Raw genomic sequence first — 16407 nt, 5'->3', positions numbered from 1 at the left:
TCAGGCAAAGAGTCTAGAGTAGCTGGTAAAACATTAACTTGTTTCACCTCTTCATACATAACTCTGGATTTGTGTCTCAGGTATTGCTGCAGCCAACTGCACCCAGCACCACGCTCAGTGAACTGTATTGGATGACTTCTCTAGTGAACAGAGGAGACTGGGAATGCAAGTAGGTCATCTCAAGCACATCACCCATCTGAGCAATGGCCACTCAATCTTAGCCCCACAGAGACTCTGACTAAATCACATTCTTTGAGCTTCCATGTAATCAGACATTAATTGCCTCCTGGGTCGGTTCAGTTATTTTATTACACTGGATTGTTTAAAGATTGTTATTAAGCAGCCATATTTGCTTTAATTCTCAGTTACATAAATCATGTACATCAAGTTTGTTTTTTCTCAGCATATGTAAATGAAAGGTCCCTTAAGATCCCCTCTCACTAAAGCAGCTGTTAAGCACAGACAAAGCTATGAAAAACTTGAGCACTTTCTGGTAATGCCTCCATTTAAGACAATCATTCCACATATTGACAGGGAAGAGTTATGAACTGTGATCAGAAGCCCAGTGAGGCTGGCAGAAAGCCCGTGCTGGTGTTCCAGATCTACCTGAGGAGAAAGGGGAGACCTGTAAGAGTGCATCTCCAGCAGTAACGTGGGAACAGGTTATTCTGCGTGGTTTTTGGCAGGATGGCACTTTATTGTAGAAACTGAGGCTACAAACCCCAAATATCTGTACCACCAGACTGTAGCTTTAGGGATTTGGACATTCTCTACTGAGTGCAGAGATGAGTGCAAGTGTCAGATTTATACAGCTTCTCCTTGGAGAATTTACTATCTAGCTGGATTTCACTGTGTTTTTATACCAAGGTCTCTCTTTCTTTGTGGTGTTTGCTTTACAGACCACTGAATTGATGACAGACATTAACTGAGCTTTAGTCAGTCTGGACGAGCATTTGACCTATGCTTGTTCTTCTAGATACACATATATGTACACAAAATGTGTTCTTTAAAGTGAACGTAGTGCTGATGAAAGATGCTCGAGTGTGATCTGAAGTCTTCTGACCATGGAGAGGATACAGCAGATAATCAGGACACTTCATGCATCCCATAAGCCATTCAGTTCACTGGTGGATATTTTCTTAATTGAGTTTTAATTAATTGGCCACATTTAAGAAAAGTTTGTATATTAGCAAAAATAGGTGTGTGTGTGTGTGTGTGTGTCAGTTTAGATACCATTTTGACTTGGTGGCCCATTAACACTGCAATGTACAGATTTATTCCTCCACATCCTGTTCATTGCACGGTACTGACCCTTGGAACCTTTATGCATTGATAAGACTATGCTTAGGTAAATAAGGGAGAGCACGCACTTCACCAGCAGTGACACGTTGCAATCATGGGAAATAAAATGCCCAGTCACTTTCGTTAACAACACTCTCCTGAAAGCAACAATCTGTCCAGGCTCCTTTATCAACTGAAAAGCAGAACATCACAGGAAAAGGATCCCCACATGAGTTCCTTGGAAAGGGTAGTTCTCCCCACCCACTCTGCACCATGCAAATCCCGGACTCTTACCTGCAGTTGCAAGAATGGGATGTTGAAGAATTTGTGCAGGTACTTGAGGCCAAAACTGTTCTTCATGGAAGATTCAGCATATCGAAAATAAGACGAGCCAGGAGGTCTGTTCCAAATCAGATGAGCAGAGAAAAGAAAATTACACAGAGACCGACTGACTACACACACAGCAGAGGCACGTGCTGACTTCTATCCCATGAGCAATCCTCATCTCCCAGGCAAATCTTCAACCCCAAGACTTAGGCTGACAGTTCATCCTGCTAGGGGGCTCATTATTTTTGTTTACCGCTCATAAGGAGCCAAATTAACTCTTTCCCCCTTTAGAAGGCTGGTGGGGAAAGGCTTGCGTGCAGCTGTTTTTGTGCTATAGTGTCATGCAACTGACAGTCTGAACTGCTCTGCTGGGACACTAGGCCAATGGTTTACTGAACAGAGTATTTCACAGCTGTACAAGTGCATTTCTTACAGCACGTTATTTCTAATACTATAAACGGACCTAAATGAAGCCATTAAAAACCTCAGCACTGGGTATTAAAGTTACATTAGTTCACCTTGGATAATGGTGTGTAGAACATGAATAAACGTGGCTGTAAAAGAACTGGTGCGAAGCCATTCTTTGTGATGGATTCCATTTCTACATGTCTGATGTAGGCATGAGTGAGTGAGAGACTTTGCAAGAAAACCTGTTACAAACAAAAGCTTTTGTAAAAACCACTCTCAGAAGGAGAAAGGCAGGATGAGGTGGATTGATCGATTCCTGCCCAACAAGGGCAATAGCTATAATTAAAGCGAGAGCTCGTGACCAGATTCAAAGAATCAGGGGGAGGGATAGCTCAGTGGTTTGAGCATTGGCCTGCTAAACCCAGGTTTGAGAGTTCAATCCTTGAGGGGGCCAGTTAGGGATCTGGGGCAAAATCAGTACTTGGTCCTGCTAGTGAAGGCAGGGGGCTGGACTCTATGACCTTTCAAGGCCCCTTCCAGTTCTAGGAGATAGGATATCTCCATTAATTTATAATTTTATTTCTAATTTAAAGAAATGCCAGAGTAGAGGCTTGGCAGGCAGTTGGGAGACACGGCCTGGAAGGGATCAGGATCTGTATGTAGTCTTGCAGTGGGGAGGCTCAAACTCGAGAGTGCGGGAGAGAGGGAGAAAAAGCTAGCGGCACTAGGCTGGTTTCAGAGCATGGGTGCTCATGGAACAGTTGTGTGGGGAGGAAGTAACATACAAAATCTTTCCGCAAGAAAAAAAGATAGCCCAAAAGGAAGGGCTGAAGTACAATTCCATTTGGATAGAGTTGTTCTGAAAGGCCTGCACCACAGGAACTCTCACTGCTATTCACTGGCTCTGGGAACTGAGAATCCCCCCCACCAGTGCAGGCCTTTTAGGTTCGGTAAGAACACCACAGAGTGAGAAAAAAAGCCCAGTATAAAGCGACAATATACAGGGATATCAAACCCAACCGGATGAGAAGGGAGCAATTCAATGGCACATGCATGTCTGGAAGATAACAGCAATGTTGTTAACCGGGGCTGGATTGCATGGAAAAGAAGGGGTGGAGTGCTGCTCTCCCAGAAAGCCAGTATGGTGCCAGTCCTGTTTACCTGTTCAGATTATCAATGAACGCCCGCATGTCATCTGGCAGGATGACCCTGTGCTCTCCCATATCACGGTAATTCCCAAGCACACACACTGGAACATGGGTGGGCACTTTAGGAAGCTCCCTCAATATGTAGTTAAATGTCCTTTACCAAATAAAAGGTGAAACAAATAATTAGTCTGAACGCACTTGATGGGTTAGTTGTACTCTACGCAATATTATTACATTTACAGCTTACAGGCACACAATGGAAACTAGCATACATAGTCAGAAAAGTTGCAAAGCAAACAGAAAAATCCAAAATACAAATTTCACATGTGAGTTTCCTCTGAGGCCCACCTACAGTCAACACTGAGTCACATTCTGAGGTAATATTGTTATTTCACAGAGATTCATTCCGAAGCAAACAGTCCAACTACCTCAGGCCTGTACCTTGAGCAGAGACCCATATAAAACATTCTAGGAAAAGGTTACACTCTGCACTGTTGTGTGAGGATAGGGAGAATATTCTCCTCACCCCTGTTGGTGATTGGGATTATGCCCTTATTTTCATCAAAGCTAGTACAAGTTACTCCAGGGGGAATTCTGCACCACTGTGCACAGGAAGAAAACATGTCCCCACTGCCGATTTCTTTGCTTCCCTGCAGAAAGTGACAGGGAATCTGCGCTGCGGTGGGGATGGGGCTGGGAATGCCCATGGGTGTAGTTTGAGGGGCATTGCCCCCAAAATAGAGGCGAGGTGCCACTGCCTGCCCCTGCCTTAATTTCTGCGAGCGCAGAGCTGCCTGGATGCTGCCTCCTGACTCCTAGTGCCGGTTGTGCTCGCCTTCTGAGTCCTGGGATCCATCCTGTTTTCTGTACAATAGTGAGTGCCCCTGATGTGGAAGGTCGGGGGGGGGGGGGGGCATGGTGAGGCTGGAGGAAAGAGGCAGTGAGAAAGGAAGGGGGTTGAGATAGGGGAGAGGGTGGGGTAGGGGGCAGTTGAGAAGGGGGATAGGATGGGGAAGCAGGGTGGGGGAAGCGGGAGCCCAGTTTTATGCGGCATCCCCTCAACAGCAGCTGCAGTTGGGGCTCCCCCAATAAGTAGGTACATTGAACCCCCACCCAATAGTGTACACACTGCCCCTGGACTACCCTGATGAGCCCCCCAGACACCCACCCTACTGAGCCCTAACCAGCTGCACCCCAACCCCACCTCCCTCACATCCAGACCACCCAATGCTGAGTCCCAACCCCCTTCACCTGGACCGCACTGCAAAGTCCCATTGCCCCTGCACCTGGAACCCCTGTGTATTCAGATCCCCCCACTGAGCCACCCAAACCCAGACTCCCCCCGCACAGAACTCTTCCCCACACCTGGATCCCCCACCCTAAGCCCCTCTACACTTGGATCCTGCTAGGCTGAGCCTGCCTGCCCACCAACACCTGGTGCGCCTGATGCAGAAAGGGCAGAACCCTGGGGTGTTTCTGGGGCAGGCTTGGCCCTTGCACTGTGTCATAGTCAGGTGCAGCTTCACCGCTGAGTCCCTGTTTGGGGGTGGGAGGCTGCAGGATGATCTCCCACCTCAGTGCAACCAGAGGCCTGTGCTCCTCACTGCTAGGCTGGAGCCTCCACATTTATTTATTGACAAATACAATTTGCAGAATTTTAAAATATTGTACTCAGAATTTTTAATTTTTTGGTGCAGAATACCCTCAGGAATAGGAAGTGCAATTCTTATACATAGAATCAGCAAGTTTTCTAAGCTATTTGCCTTGACAATTCTCTGTGGTAGTGAGTTCCACAGGTTATATGCTACATACAGAAATATTTCCTTTGATCCACTTCAGTTTATCATTTTAACGGCGGGCCCCTCCTTGTCTTGTCCTACTAAGGAAATTGTGTTTAAGTATCCCTGTCTTGCAGACATACAAGCCAGTACACGCTGTACCAATACAGAGAGTCTAAAGTTGCATGATCTATATCACAGTGTCTAAACAGGCTGATCTATTATACTGATGAGTAAGATGGCTTTAGTGCCCGTCCTTCATTTCCTTTGAAGTGCTGGAGTGCAGAAGTCTGCCAAGAGCTCTAATGAAATTAAAGAGCATACCAAACCACACTGCATCTGGAGGTGAGGCCTACAGAAGAGAGTTCCAGCAATGGGTAACCCTCTCCCATTAGGGCTTCATGTATTACTGCCCGTAGAGGTTCATGGCACCTTTTCAGCCAAAGGACAGCAATTCTCCCTTGTAAGCTGAAGGTGCCAGTGGTAGTAGTTTGGGCCAATGTCCCTGACACACCAGGACTACTCTATTTGTTTTCCCCAGTTCCTGCCACCCCTGCACTCCTCACTTTCACCTTCCCTTCCCCGCTTCCATGTTTCCTCTCCCTTAGCAGAGGGGACAAAAAGAGCCCAACAAACGAAGCCCCAAGCTGTGTCCACAGAGCACTTACAAACACACATTTCCCTGTTCCCAGCTTTCACGTCTCCCATTAGATATTATGCCTACACTTGAGACTGGAAGCTCTTTGGAGCAGGCACTTTGTCATCTACCTTTGGAGGTGCTCAGCACCCTCTGGGTGCTGGACGAAGAACGTCTGCAAAAGTTATTTTCTAATTGTTTCCCTCTGTCTGCTGCACAGTGGGGATTACAGATCAGTGGACATGGAGGGAGACAGCTAGTTTAGAACAGATCTGAATTGTGTTTTACAGGGGAATAGATTAAAAACAGGCCAGAAAATAAAGCAAAATTTTAGGTGCCAGGAACCTGTTTCAGCTCATTGGACTGTAATGTGTATAGAAATCACAGGATCTAAAGATCATTTGTTTTGATTAAACAAGCAAGACTCAAGCTGCCTATATCACTGCTCCTCTCTTACCACTGCTTGGTGATGTCGAACATCATCACTACTCCATTGCAGTTTTTATACACATCAAGAAACTCCGCATCCAGAGCCATCTCTGACTCTGCCTGGAAACAGAAAGACACAAACTGTAAATTCTCCAGCTCTTAGTGCTTCAGACTGTAAGAAAAACAATCAGTATAATGAAGAGTCCCAAAGTTTCCAACGGGAGCATTTCCACACAAAAGAGCACCACTGGATTTCACAAATCACTTGAACAAGGCTTCTCAAATAGTTTACTGCTTACACCGCCTGAGTGAGCAGGATCTGAGAGCTGCCAGCGTTCTGTGAAAAGCCAAGTGTTTGATTAAAGAGAGCAGGAGTATTTTAGCATTTGCAATCTCATTCTCCTCTTCAGCTCAACACCCCAGATCCCCTCTTGACAAGCTGATTCCATAGACAGCGACAGGGTACAATAGGCAGAACATATCTAGAGTAAAGCAACTCCCTTTCTTTGTTCCTTTCCAAACCTGAATGTTTGCTGTGCTGTGCACTGCTGATCTGCATAGCCATAGAGTGTCTTCTGCTGCACCTCCCTCCCCTCTGTAGTGATACTGGCATTTTCTAGCAGCAGTATTGATTTTTATCAATAGTACATTTTACTGCATTAAGATTATTTTCAAAATTCAGTATTTGCAGTCCTAATCGCAAATTTGCAGGGTCCCATTACAGTCTTGTACCTACAACATGGCTACACTTTAAGGTAAAATTACCCTCCATTCTAATTGCACAGCAGCTGTATGATTTGCTTTCATACATAGCTTCACACTTGGAATGTGGGCTTAGAATTTATGACTGAGCATTTCATGGGAGAAACACCTGAATCAGAGGGAGTCTCTCTATGTGCTAGCAGGGAAGTCACTAGATTGGGAACGAATTAACCCCTTCTGTATACAAACCATATTGGCCCACTGATTTCAACAGAATGGTTAAAGAGCACAAAGTGGGATACTTCTCATTCACTGGGCCCTGCAGGGCACCATCACATGACCAAGAACAACGAAGTACTTAAAGAATTACAAGAGAATAAGTGAGCAGAGACTTCAAACCACCCATTCCTGAAAGGGGAACACAATGGGATTTTTGTGAAAGAAACTCTAAGTGCACCTAGGGTCAAAATGCTGTCTGGGGAGGCAGGCATCACATGTTCCGTCTTCATGTGTATACATGTCGTGCACAACAGCAATGCTGCTGTGAAGACGGCATACGCTCCCTTCAGTTTTCTCCCATTACAATATTTAGCAGTAATACTTCCCTTTCCACCTGCAGATTTCAAAATGCTTCAAAAAGGTGAGTGATCATTTTCCCCATTGTACAGTAACTCCTCACTTAATGTTGTAGTTATGTTCCTGAAAAATGCGACTTTAAGTGAAACAATGTTAAGCGAATCCAGTTTCCCCATAAGAATTAATATAAATAGGGGGGGTTAGGTTCCAGGGCAGCTTCCCCTACTCTGCAAGCACCAGGGGTTGGGGGGCTCAACCCTCAGCCCGCCCACTCCACCCTTTCCCCCAAGTTCCCACCCTTGACCCGCCTCTTCTCCCCCCCCCTTCCACCCCCTTTACTTCGCACACTGCATCCTGGCTCCTCCTCTCCCCTCCCTCCCCTCCCCTCTAAGCGCCACAAGCCAGCTGATTGCCGCGTTCGGGAGGCAGGGGAGGGAGGGGGAAGGCGTGCCGAGTCCTCGCTCCTCCCCCCTCCCTTCTGCCCGGGGAAAATTAGCTGGCTTGCTGTGTTCGGGAGGCAGGGGGAGCCTGCGCACCGAGTCCTCGCTCCTCCCTCCTGCCTCCAAAACGCCACAAACCAGCTGACTGCCACGGGCAGGAGGAGGAGGGGGAAGGCGCTGATCTGCGGGGTCTGCCGGCGGGCAGGAGGCGCTGGGGGGGAGGGGAGGGGGCATAGGGAGGCTGCCAGCTGTGGAGAAAGCAGGCAGCCAAACAACGTAAGAGTGGAGCATTGCACAACTTTAAATGAGTATTGATCAGCAACGTAACAACGTTAAGCGGGATGACTTTAAGTGAGGAGTTACTGTACAGATGATCAGCTAAGGCATCACATTCAGTGATTTGCCTCAGATCACACAGTGAGTCAATGACGAACCCTGGAAAGGAACCTTGGTCTCTCTGTGCTGGTTCTATCTCCCTTTTGTCATCATAACCCAACAGATACAATGCCACACAGTGAACAATGGAGGAATTTCACCCCAAAGGAAGGGTGGAAACTGTGCCAGAATTGCTGCAGTGGGTCAGACTCTCGGTGCAATGCACTGGAAGAAAAGACATGCTGGGGCAGCCTAGCGCCTCAGACTGGGAGCAAGTTGTGGCCGACGTGTCAGCTGGATCACCCTGAATGCAGATATGAGTGCAAACTACATCCGAATTTTTACACAAGAGATTGACAGCTGACAACATGCAATCACTTAAGAACAACAGGGAGACATATTTGCATCTCAAAGGTTGCTCACCTCCTGAGGGTCGTTCTCCAGTTTCAAACCATCTCCACGTTTTTTGCATTTTCCTTAGAAAGGAGAGAGTTATGGAAGAAATACATTAAATTAGGTAGAGCATTCCCTACTTGACCTTGGTGTCACCCAGAGATCTGTGGATTTGCAGACTGAGCCAGATATGGGAACTGAACTCTACAATGCCTGGTAAGAAGCTATCAACTCTAGTCTCTCTGGCTGGGGCAATGGTCCTCAAGAGTTAGGTCAACCCAGCTACGTGACTTGGGGGTGTGAAAAAATCCATCCCCAAGCAACATAGTTAAGCCAACCTAACCCCCAGTGTAGACAGCATTAAGACAAGGGGAGAATTCTTCTGTTGACCTAGCTACCACCTCTTGGGGAGGTGACAGGAAAACCCTTCCCAGCGCTGGAGTGAGTGTCTACACCACGGCACTAAGCTGCAAGGCTGTAGCACTTCTAGTGAAGGCATAGCCTCAGTAGACTGTGCGTGTCTGATGGTGATTTCCCAGGGGCAGGTTTGTCCTTGGACAGGATACAGTGTTTTGCATCCTACGTTTAAAGCAGACCCATTTCTTTCTATAAGCTTGGTACAGCCGGAGTCAGCCGGCCTTGAGGGGAAATACTATCAAGTCTGTTTAACATGAAGGTCAATAGAAGGAAAGCCTACTGCAGCCCTCCTGGCAAACAACCAAAAATGGGTATAAGAACAAAGTCTGGGGCCTGCTCTCTGTAAAGGAAAGAAAAGAGGCTCTGACTGTTCCACCTTTTTGTCCCTGCTAACACTGGAGAAGCACAGTGCAACAATACCTGACAACTGAATTGCACAATGTAGCCAACTGCAAAAAGGCAAAGATTTCAGCATGCAACCTACCCAGGAAAGGCTATGAGAGCTCAGTGCTGTTGCACAAACCTGAAGCAAACAGTATTATGAATGCTTTAAATGTGGTTTTAGAGAATCCATTAGGTGCTTCGGTTTGAACTGCTGTAAATGAATTTAACAACCAAAATAATTAGGGGCAAATGAGACAGACTCCTGAGGAAAGACGAAAAAAGCGAAAACCATGCAACTTGCCTAAACCCTAAAGGAGGATTGTGGTGGGGAGAGGGGGAAGGAGAAACACCCCACAAGTATGTGAAGGGAAGGCCGGGAAGAGACTGCGCAAAGGGAATCTTATGGCAATTTATAAGATGCACCAATCCAAAGGTCTGAACACACACTAGAAGTATGCACAATAAATGTAAGTGATAGGGCAGGAAAAGCTTAACAATAAGGCCTGGTCTACACTACAGAATTTAAGCTGACACAGGGACAGCCCATGGTGGCTGTGGGGTGGGAGGGTGGATGCAGTGGTGAGCCCCGTGGCAGCGGGTAGGGTGGGGGGTTGCAGTGATGAGCCCCACAGGGGGGAAAGGGCCCGCAGGGCTGAGCCCTGCAGCAGGGCTGACAGCCCCCACACTACCCCACTTAAGTTGTTGCAACCATTCCTAGTGAGGACATGCATCACCTGCAGAAGGAGGGTAGTGCAGACATGAAAAACCACAGTAATTACTGTGGTGGCTGTACGGCAACCTAACTTGGGTCGATATAATTCTGTAGTGTAGACAAAGCCTAAGACCTATTGGGCTGTAGAAACATCTCACAAGAGAAGGGAAGACACAGCACTCAACACATTTTAGAATTCGACTGGATTTAAAACAAACAAACAAACAAAAAACCTAGAAAATGTACTACAGACGCTCCCCGGGTTACACAAAACTGACTTAAGCAAATCCGCACTTACAGAAAAAGTTCCGTAAACTAGAAATAGGTTTTTTTGTTTTTGGTGTAATAGTTGGGTATACGTTTCCAACTTATGCAAATTTTGAGTTACGCAAGGCATTCCGGAACGGAACGCTTGCATAAGTCGGGGAGAGTCTGTACCAAAAACCAGTCCTCCAGTACATTGGCCAAAGGATAATCTAGATAAGCCAAACAGTCGTCTTATTGAGGAAGGTCACAGAAGTTAGAGAGTACTGCTAAAATACAGTTTTGTATACAAAAAAACCCCCAAAAAACCCTCAGCCTCTTTCTGTCTTGGATAATATACAAACATCCTTATAGGAATTCATCCCTTTTCACCCACTCAATATTCACGTTAAAAAAAACGTGTTAAAACTGTTGCACGTATCCTGAGAGGAATGTGAACATTAGGGCTTGTCTACACATGGACACTATTGCAAAATTAGCCAGTGTGTGAATTTAAAACACAAAAGCTATTCTATACTGGCTCCTAGCATGGACACTTTTATTCTGCACTAAGACTGCTTTTGCGTGGTTGAGCTTAATCTAGCTATTCTAGGTATTTCCCCATGTAGAAAAGCCCTTACAAGAACTCTCAGAAACCAGGAAATGCTCAGTTAAGAAACTGCTTCATACACTTGAACTCTGCCCCAGAGGGATGACAGCACCTTGCTGTCTTGTTCTTTTGGGTGTGGGGAACATATGCCTCAACTGCAGGAATCAAATGGCATGGAATCCTCCAATGCATTGTTAGTGTCTATTTCCAATTGTGCAGCTCAAAACTAAGAGGCAGGTTTATGTATCCAATGTGACGCAAAAGCAATTAGCTCCCATATCAAAGCTGCTATGCAGGCCATATTAAGGGTCCCATAGGACTGTATTTAAAGGAGTCATTTGGCATTGTGCGGTGTACTGAGAGAAGGGCATTTTTTGCTAGGGAGAGAGACGGTAGCTGTGATGTTCCTAGCTCCCACTGCCCAAGGGTTAAACCAGCATTACCCCATGTGACAAAGTTCTTCCTCTGCCTTGGTGGGTTCTGCGCTTTCTGGCAGATTTGCTCGCCTCAGAGGTTTTCGGCAGTCCTCAGTTTGGCTCCTTTTGTTAATGGCACAAACTGGTCATTCTCTTGGCTAACCTCATCACTGGCCAGCATGGGGAAAAGGAGGAGAACAATCCCCCGCAGTCTCTGCTGGCCCACCTAATGGGTCAGGGGACAGGCCAGAGACCTTCCCCTCTGGTGGGACCCACAGTCCAAATCAACTCCTCTTGTATCAAATAGGGAGTTCATAGAATATCAGGGTTGGAAGGGACCTCAGGAGGTCATCTAGTCCAACCCCCTGCTCAAAGCAGGACCAATTCCCAACTAAATCATCCCAGCCAGGGCTTTGTCAAGCTTGACCTTAAAAACCTCTAAGGAAAGAGATTCCACCACCTCCCTAGGTAACCCATTCCAGTGCTTCACCACCCTCCTAGTGAAAAAGTTTTTCCTAATATCCAACCTAAACCTCCCCAACTGCAACTTGAGACCATTACTCCTTGTTCTGTCATCATACCACTGAGAACAGTCTAGATTAATCCTCTTTGGAACCCCCTTTCAGGTAGTTGAAAGCAGCTATCAAATCCCCCCTCACTCTTCTCTTCTGGAGACTAAACAATCCCAGTTCCCTCAGCCTCTCCTCATAAGTCATGTGTTCCAGCCCCCTAATCATTTTTGTTGCCCTCCGCTGGACTCTTTCCAAGTTTTCCACATCCTTCTTGTAGTGTGGGGCCCAAAACTGGACACAGTACTCCAGATGAGGCCTCACCAATGTTGAATAGAGGGGAATGATCACGTCCCTCGATCTGCTGGCAATGCCCCTACTTATACAGCCCAAAATGCCGTTAGCCTTCTTGGCAACAAGGGCACACTGTTGACTCATATTCAGCTTCTCGTCCATGTAACCCCTAGGTCCTTTTCTGCAGAACTGCTTCCTAGCCATTCGGTCCCTAGTCTGTAACAGTGCATGTGATTCTTCCATCCTAAGTGCAGGACTCTGCACTTGTCCTTGTTGAACCTCATCAGATTTCTTTTGGCCCAATCCTCTAATTTGTCTAGGTCCCTCTGTATCCTATCCCTACCCTCCAGCGTATCTACCACTCCTCCCAGTTTAGTGTCATCTGCAAACTTGCTGAGAGTGCAGTCCATGCCATCCTCCAGATCATTAATGAAGATATTTAACAAAACTGGCCCCAGGACTGACACCTGGGGCACTCCGCTTGAAACCGGCTGCCAACTAGACATGGAGCCGTTGATCACTACCCGTTGAGCCCGACGATCTAGCCAGCTTTCTATCCACCTTATAGTCCATTCATCCAGCCCATACTTCTTTAACTTGCTGGCAAGAATACTGTGGGAGACTGTATCAAAAGCTTTACTAAAGTCAAGGAATAACACGTCCACTGCTTTCCCCTCATCCACAGAGTCAGTTATCTCCTCATAGAAGGCAATTAGGGTTAGTCAGGCATGACTTGCCCTTGGTGAATCCATGCTGACTGTTCCTGATCACTTTCCTCTCCTCTAAGTGCTTCAGAATTGATTCCTTGAGGACCTGCTCCATGATTTTTCCAGGGACTGAGGGGAGGCTGACTGGCCTGTAGTTCCCCGGATCCTCCTCCTTCCCTTTTTTAAAAATGGGCACTACGTTAGCCTTTTTCCAGTCATCCGGGACCTCCCCGAGTTGGGAGGATGGGGGGGAGGGGGACCCGGGCCCGCTCTCTACTCTGGGTTCCAGCCCAGGGTACTGTGGATTGCAGCTATCTTTAGTGTCTCCTGTAACAGCTGTGTGACAGCTACAACTCCCTGAGCTACTTTCCCATGGCCTCCTCCCAACACCTTCTTTGTCCTCACCACCAGACCTTCCTGCTGATGTCTGATAACACTTGTACTTCTCAGTCCTCCAGCAGTACGCCTACTCACGCTCAGCTTCTTGCTTGCCTCTTGCTCCCAGCTCCTCGCACGCCCCTCACTGACTGCAGTGAGGTCGTTTTTAAACCAGGTGCCCTGATTAGCCTGCCTGTGTTAATGGATTCTAGCAGCTTCTTAATTGGCTCCAGGTGTCCTAATTAGCCTGCCTACCTTAATTGGTTCTAGCAAGTTCCTGATTGTACCCCAGGAAAAGGGACCTGCTTAATCTGAGGCTAATATATCTGCCTTCTATCATTCTCCTGTACCTGGATACCAATAGGACAGTACTTCTCAAACTTTTGTATTGGTGATCCCTTTCACATAGCAAGCCTCTGAGTGAGACCCCCCTTATAAATTAAAAACACTTTTTAATGTTTTTAACACCATTATAAATGCTGGATGCAAGGATAGGTTCCTGGGTTAGTGTTTTTGTTGTGTGGTTGTGGTTAGTATTTGCTTCAGGTTGGGGGGCTGTCTGTAAGCAAGGACTAGTCTGTCTCCCAAGATCTCTCTCACAGATATGGCCTTGCAACAAAGCACGATGCCAACTCTCTCCACATATCTATTCAAATGACACCATCACAGGACCTAATCACATCAGCCACACCATCAGGGGCTTGTTCACCTGCACATCTACCAATGTGATCTATGCCATCATGTGCCAGCAATGCCCCTCTGTCATGTACATTGGCCAAACCGGACAGTCTCTACGCAAAAGAATAAATGGACACAAATCTGACATCAGGAATCATAACATTCAAAAACCAGTAGGAGAACACTTCAACCTCCCTGGTCACTCAGTAACAGACTTAAAAGGTGGCAATTTTGCAACAGAAAAGCTTCAAAAACAAACAGACTCCAACAAGAAACTGCTGAGCTTGAATTAATATGCAAACTAGATACCATTAATTTAGGCTTGAATATAGGGTTACCATACGTCCGGATTTTCCCGGACATGTCCGGCTTTTTGGGCCTCAAATCCCCGTCCAGGAGGAAATCCCAAAAAGCCGGACATGTCCGGGAAAATAGGGAGGGAGGGGTTGTGGGGCTTGGGTCCGGGCCGGGGCTGCTGGGGTCGGGGGCCGGACCGGCTGGGGCCGGCGGTGCTCGGCCGGGGGCCGGACCCACTGGGGCCGGCGGTGCTCGGCCAGGGGCGCAGGGGCCAGGGCGGGCCGGAACCAGGGCCGGCGCCCCAGGGCCCGAGCCGAGCGGGAGCCACCAGCCAGAGCCACTCGGCCGGGGCCGGCCGCCGGAGAGAGCCACTTGGCCGGGGGGCCACGCCGGCCGGACTGGGCCGCACCGCGCCCAGCCCGAGCCCCAGCTTACCTGCTGCCTCCCTGTTTCAGGCTTCCCACGAACATTTGATTTGCGGGAAGTAGGGGAGGGGGAGGAGTAGGGGGCAGAGCGTTCAGGGGAGGGAGCAAAGTTGGAGCGGGGACTTTGGGGAAGGAGCGGGGGCGCGGCGGAGTTGGGGCGTGGCTGGAGGTCCTCCTTTTTTAAAATTAAAATATGGTAACCCTACTTGAATAGAGACTGGGAATGCTGAGTCATTACACAGATTGAATCTATTTCCCCATGTTAAGTATCCTCACACCTCTTGTCAACTGTCTGAAATGGGCCGTCTTAATTATCACTACAAAAGTTTTTTTCCTCCTGCTGATAATTGCTCATCTTAATTAGCCTCTTAGAGTGGATATGGCTACTTCCACATTTTCATGTTCTGTATGTATATATATCTCCTTACTATATGTTCCATTCTATGCATCCGAAGAAGTGGGCTATAGCCCACGAAAGCTTATGCTCAAATAAATTTGTTAATCTCTAAGGTGCCACAAGTACTCATGTTCTTTTTGTTCCAGATGTTCACGACCAAAAAGGGTTAATGGAATTATAGAAGAACTGCAGAATCTAACATTGAAATTCCTTACTGCAAACTACAGATCAGTCTATCCTCAACAGAACCTATTCTGACAGTTTCAATGCTCCTGCTACTCATTTCTGTTGATTGAAAAAGCCTCCGATGCCAGCCCCACAGCAAAGAAATTAAATGCTTTTATAACCATTTTATTTTCAGTATTTAATCCATCTGAAAAATACAGAATGAATGCTTGTAAAAATACGCTTTTTTGGCAGATGTGAATGTAAAACAAATTGGGACAACAAAAAATGTGTTTAATCTTTTCTTTGTTGAGGTCGAGGACAAAATAGAGCAGTTACCCAACAAATGCTCTCCTCAGAGGATTTAACAACATGATAGTGCTTCTCCTGTGAAATCGGAGCAAAGGAAGTCTGCAGTTCAGGAATTCTTCCATGAAACAGTCTGGCCCATCAAAAACTGCTCAGCAGGTTCACTAGAAAAATATGAATCCATAAATGTTCACACTCAAAATGGCATTCCCATGATGAGCAGTCCTTATGGAATTCCAATATTGGACTACTGAAAATAATTTCTGTTGCTATTGACTGGTTATAAAAGGGTTAACCCAAAACAGCAACGGAGGTATGGTTATTCATTGGAAAGCTTCAGTTTGATTCCTATGGCTCCAATGCTGCCCCAAACCATAGGCAGCAGAATGGTGGTCAACCATGCTTCCCAGCTGGTAGCTATCAAGAAATTAATGTTAGCTTTAAAAAAAGTTTGGGGCACTTTCTGAACAATTTAATTGGTGTTGCATGACATTCACTCCTCACAGTATCAGACCTCAACTATGCCAGGGTCAAAGGGAGCTGCAGTGGCTTCCAAGCCCGATACTCTACAGCAGAGTGTTTGGGTAAATGTTATTTCAACTCCAGTTCATGAAACGTCTTCCACTCTCCTCCAAGATACTCATGTCCCCAGGTCCTTCTCTGTTTTGTTTTGTTTTTTTAAACTTTAAAAATGTCAGGAATGTCAATTCTGCTCTTCACCCAGCTTTGCTGGAGGTCTTCCCGGATGACTCGGGTGTGGATTGGGAGCTCTCACAACTCAGCTGAAGCTATGAAGGCATCCCCCACCCACCACTACTGTGTTAAAGAAGATTTTAGACATGGAAGCGACTCTCAGTCAAACTCAATCAGGTTTCCCTTGTATGATTTCTCCAGTGTCATAAACCCACCTCTTCTCCACTCTTTCTTTTTCTGGCAGACTGTATACACAAGATCTGAATCTCTAATGTTAAA

At 46.8% G+C, this 16407-nt stretch overlaps 1 protein-coding gene across 7 annotated transcripts in view; it reads right to left on the bottom strand.

The window, feature by feature from the left end:
• The window catches only part of RABL6 (RAB, member RAS oncogene family like 6), a 131473-nt gene that overhangs the window by 61960 nt on the left and 53106 nt on the right, over window positions 1-16407 (bottom strand). For all 7 annotated transcript variants that reach the window (XM_065572017.1, XM_065572015.1, XM_008173808.4 and 4 more), the window contains 4 exons: window positions 8525-8577; window positions 6037-6128; window positions 3178-3318; window positions 1576-1681 (listed from right to left, as the gene is read on the bottom strand). In XM_065572017.1, the coding sequence (XP_065428089.1) occupies window positions 1576-1681; window positions 3178-3318; window positions 6037-6128; window positions 8525-8577 (392 nt within the window). The remainder of the gene's footprint in view (window positions 1-1575; window positions 1682-3177; window positions 3319-6036; window positions 6129-8524; window positions 8578-16407) is intronic.

This window comes from Chrysemys picta, chromosome 18 (assembly GCF_011386835.1).
Source record: "Chrysemys picta bellii isolate R12L10 chromosome 18, ASM1138683v2, whole genome shotgun sequence".
In the NCBI taxonomy this organism is placed as follows: domain Eukaryota; kingdom Metazoa; phylum Chordata; order Testudines; family Emydidae; genus Chrysemys; species Chrysemys picta.
Note: the sequence above shows the minus strand (reverse complement) of the source record. Positions and strands in the feature narration are given on the sequence as shown.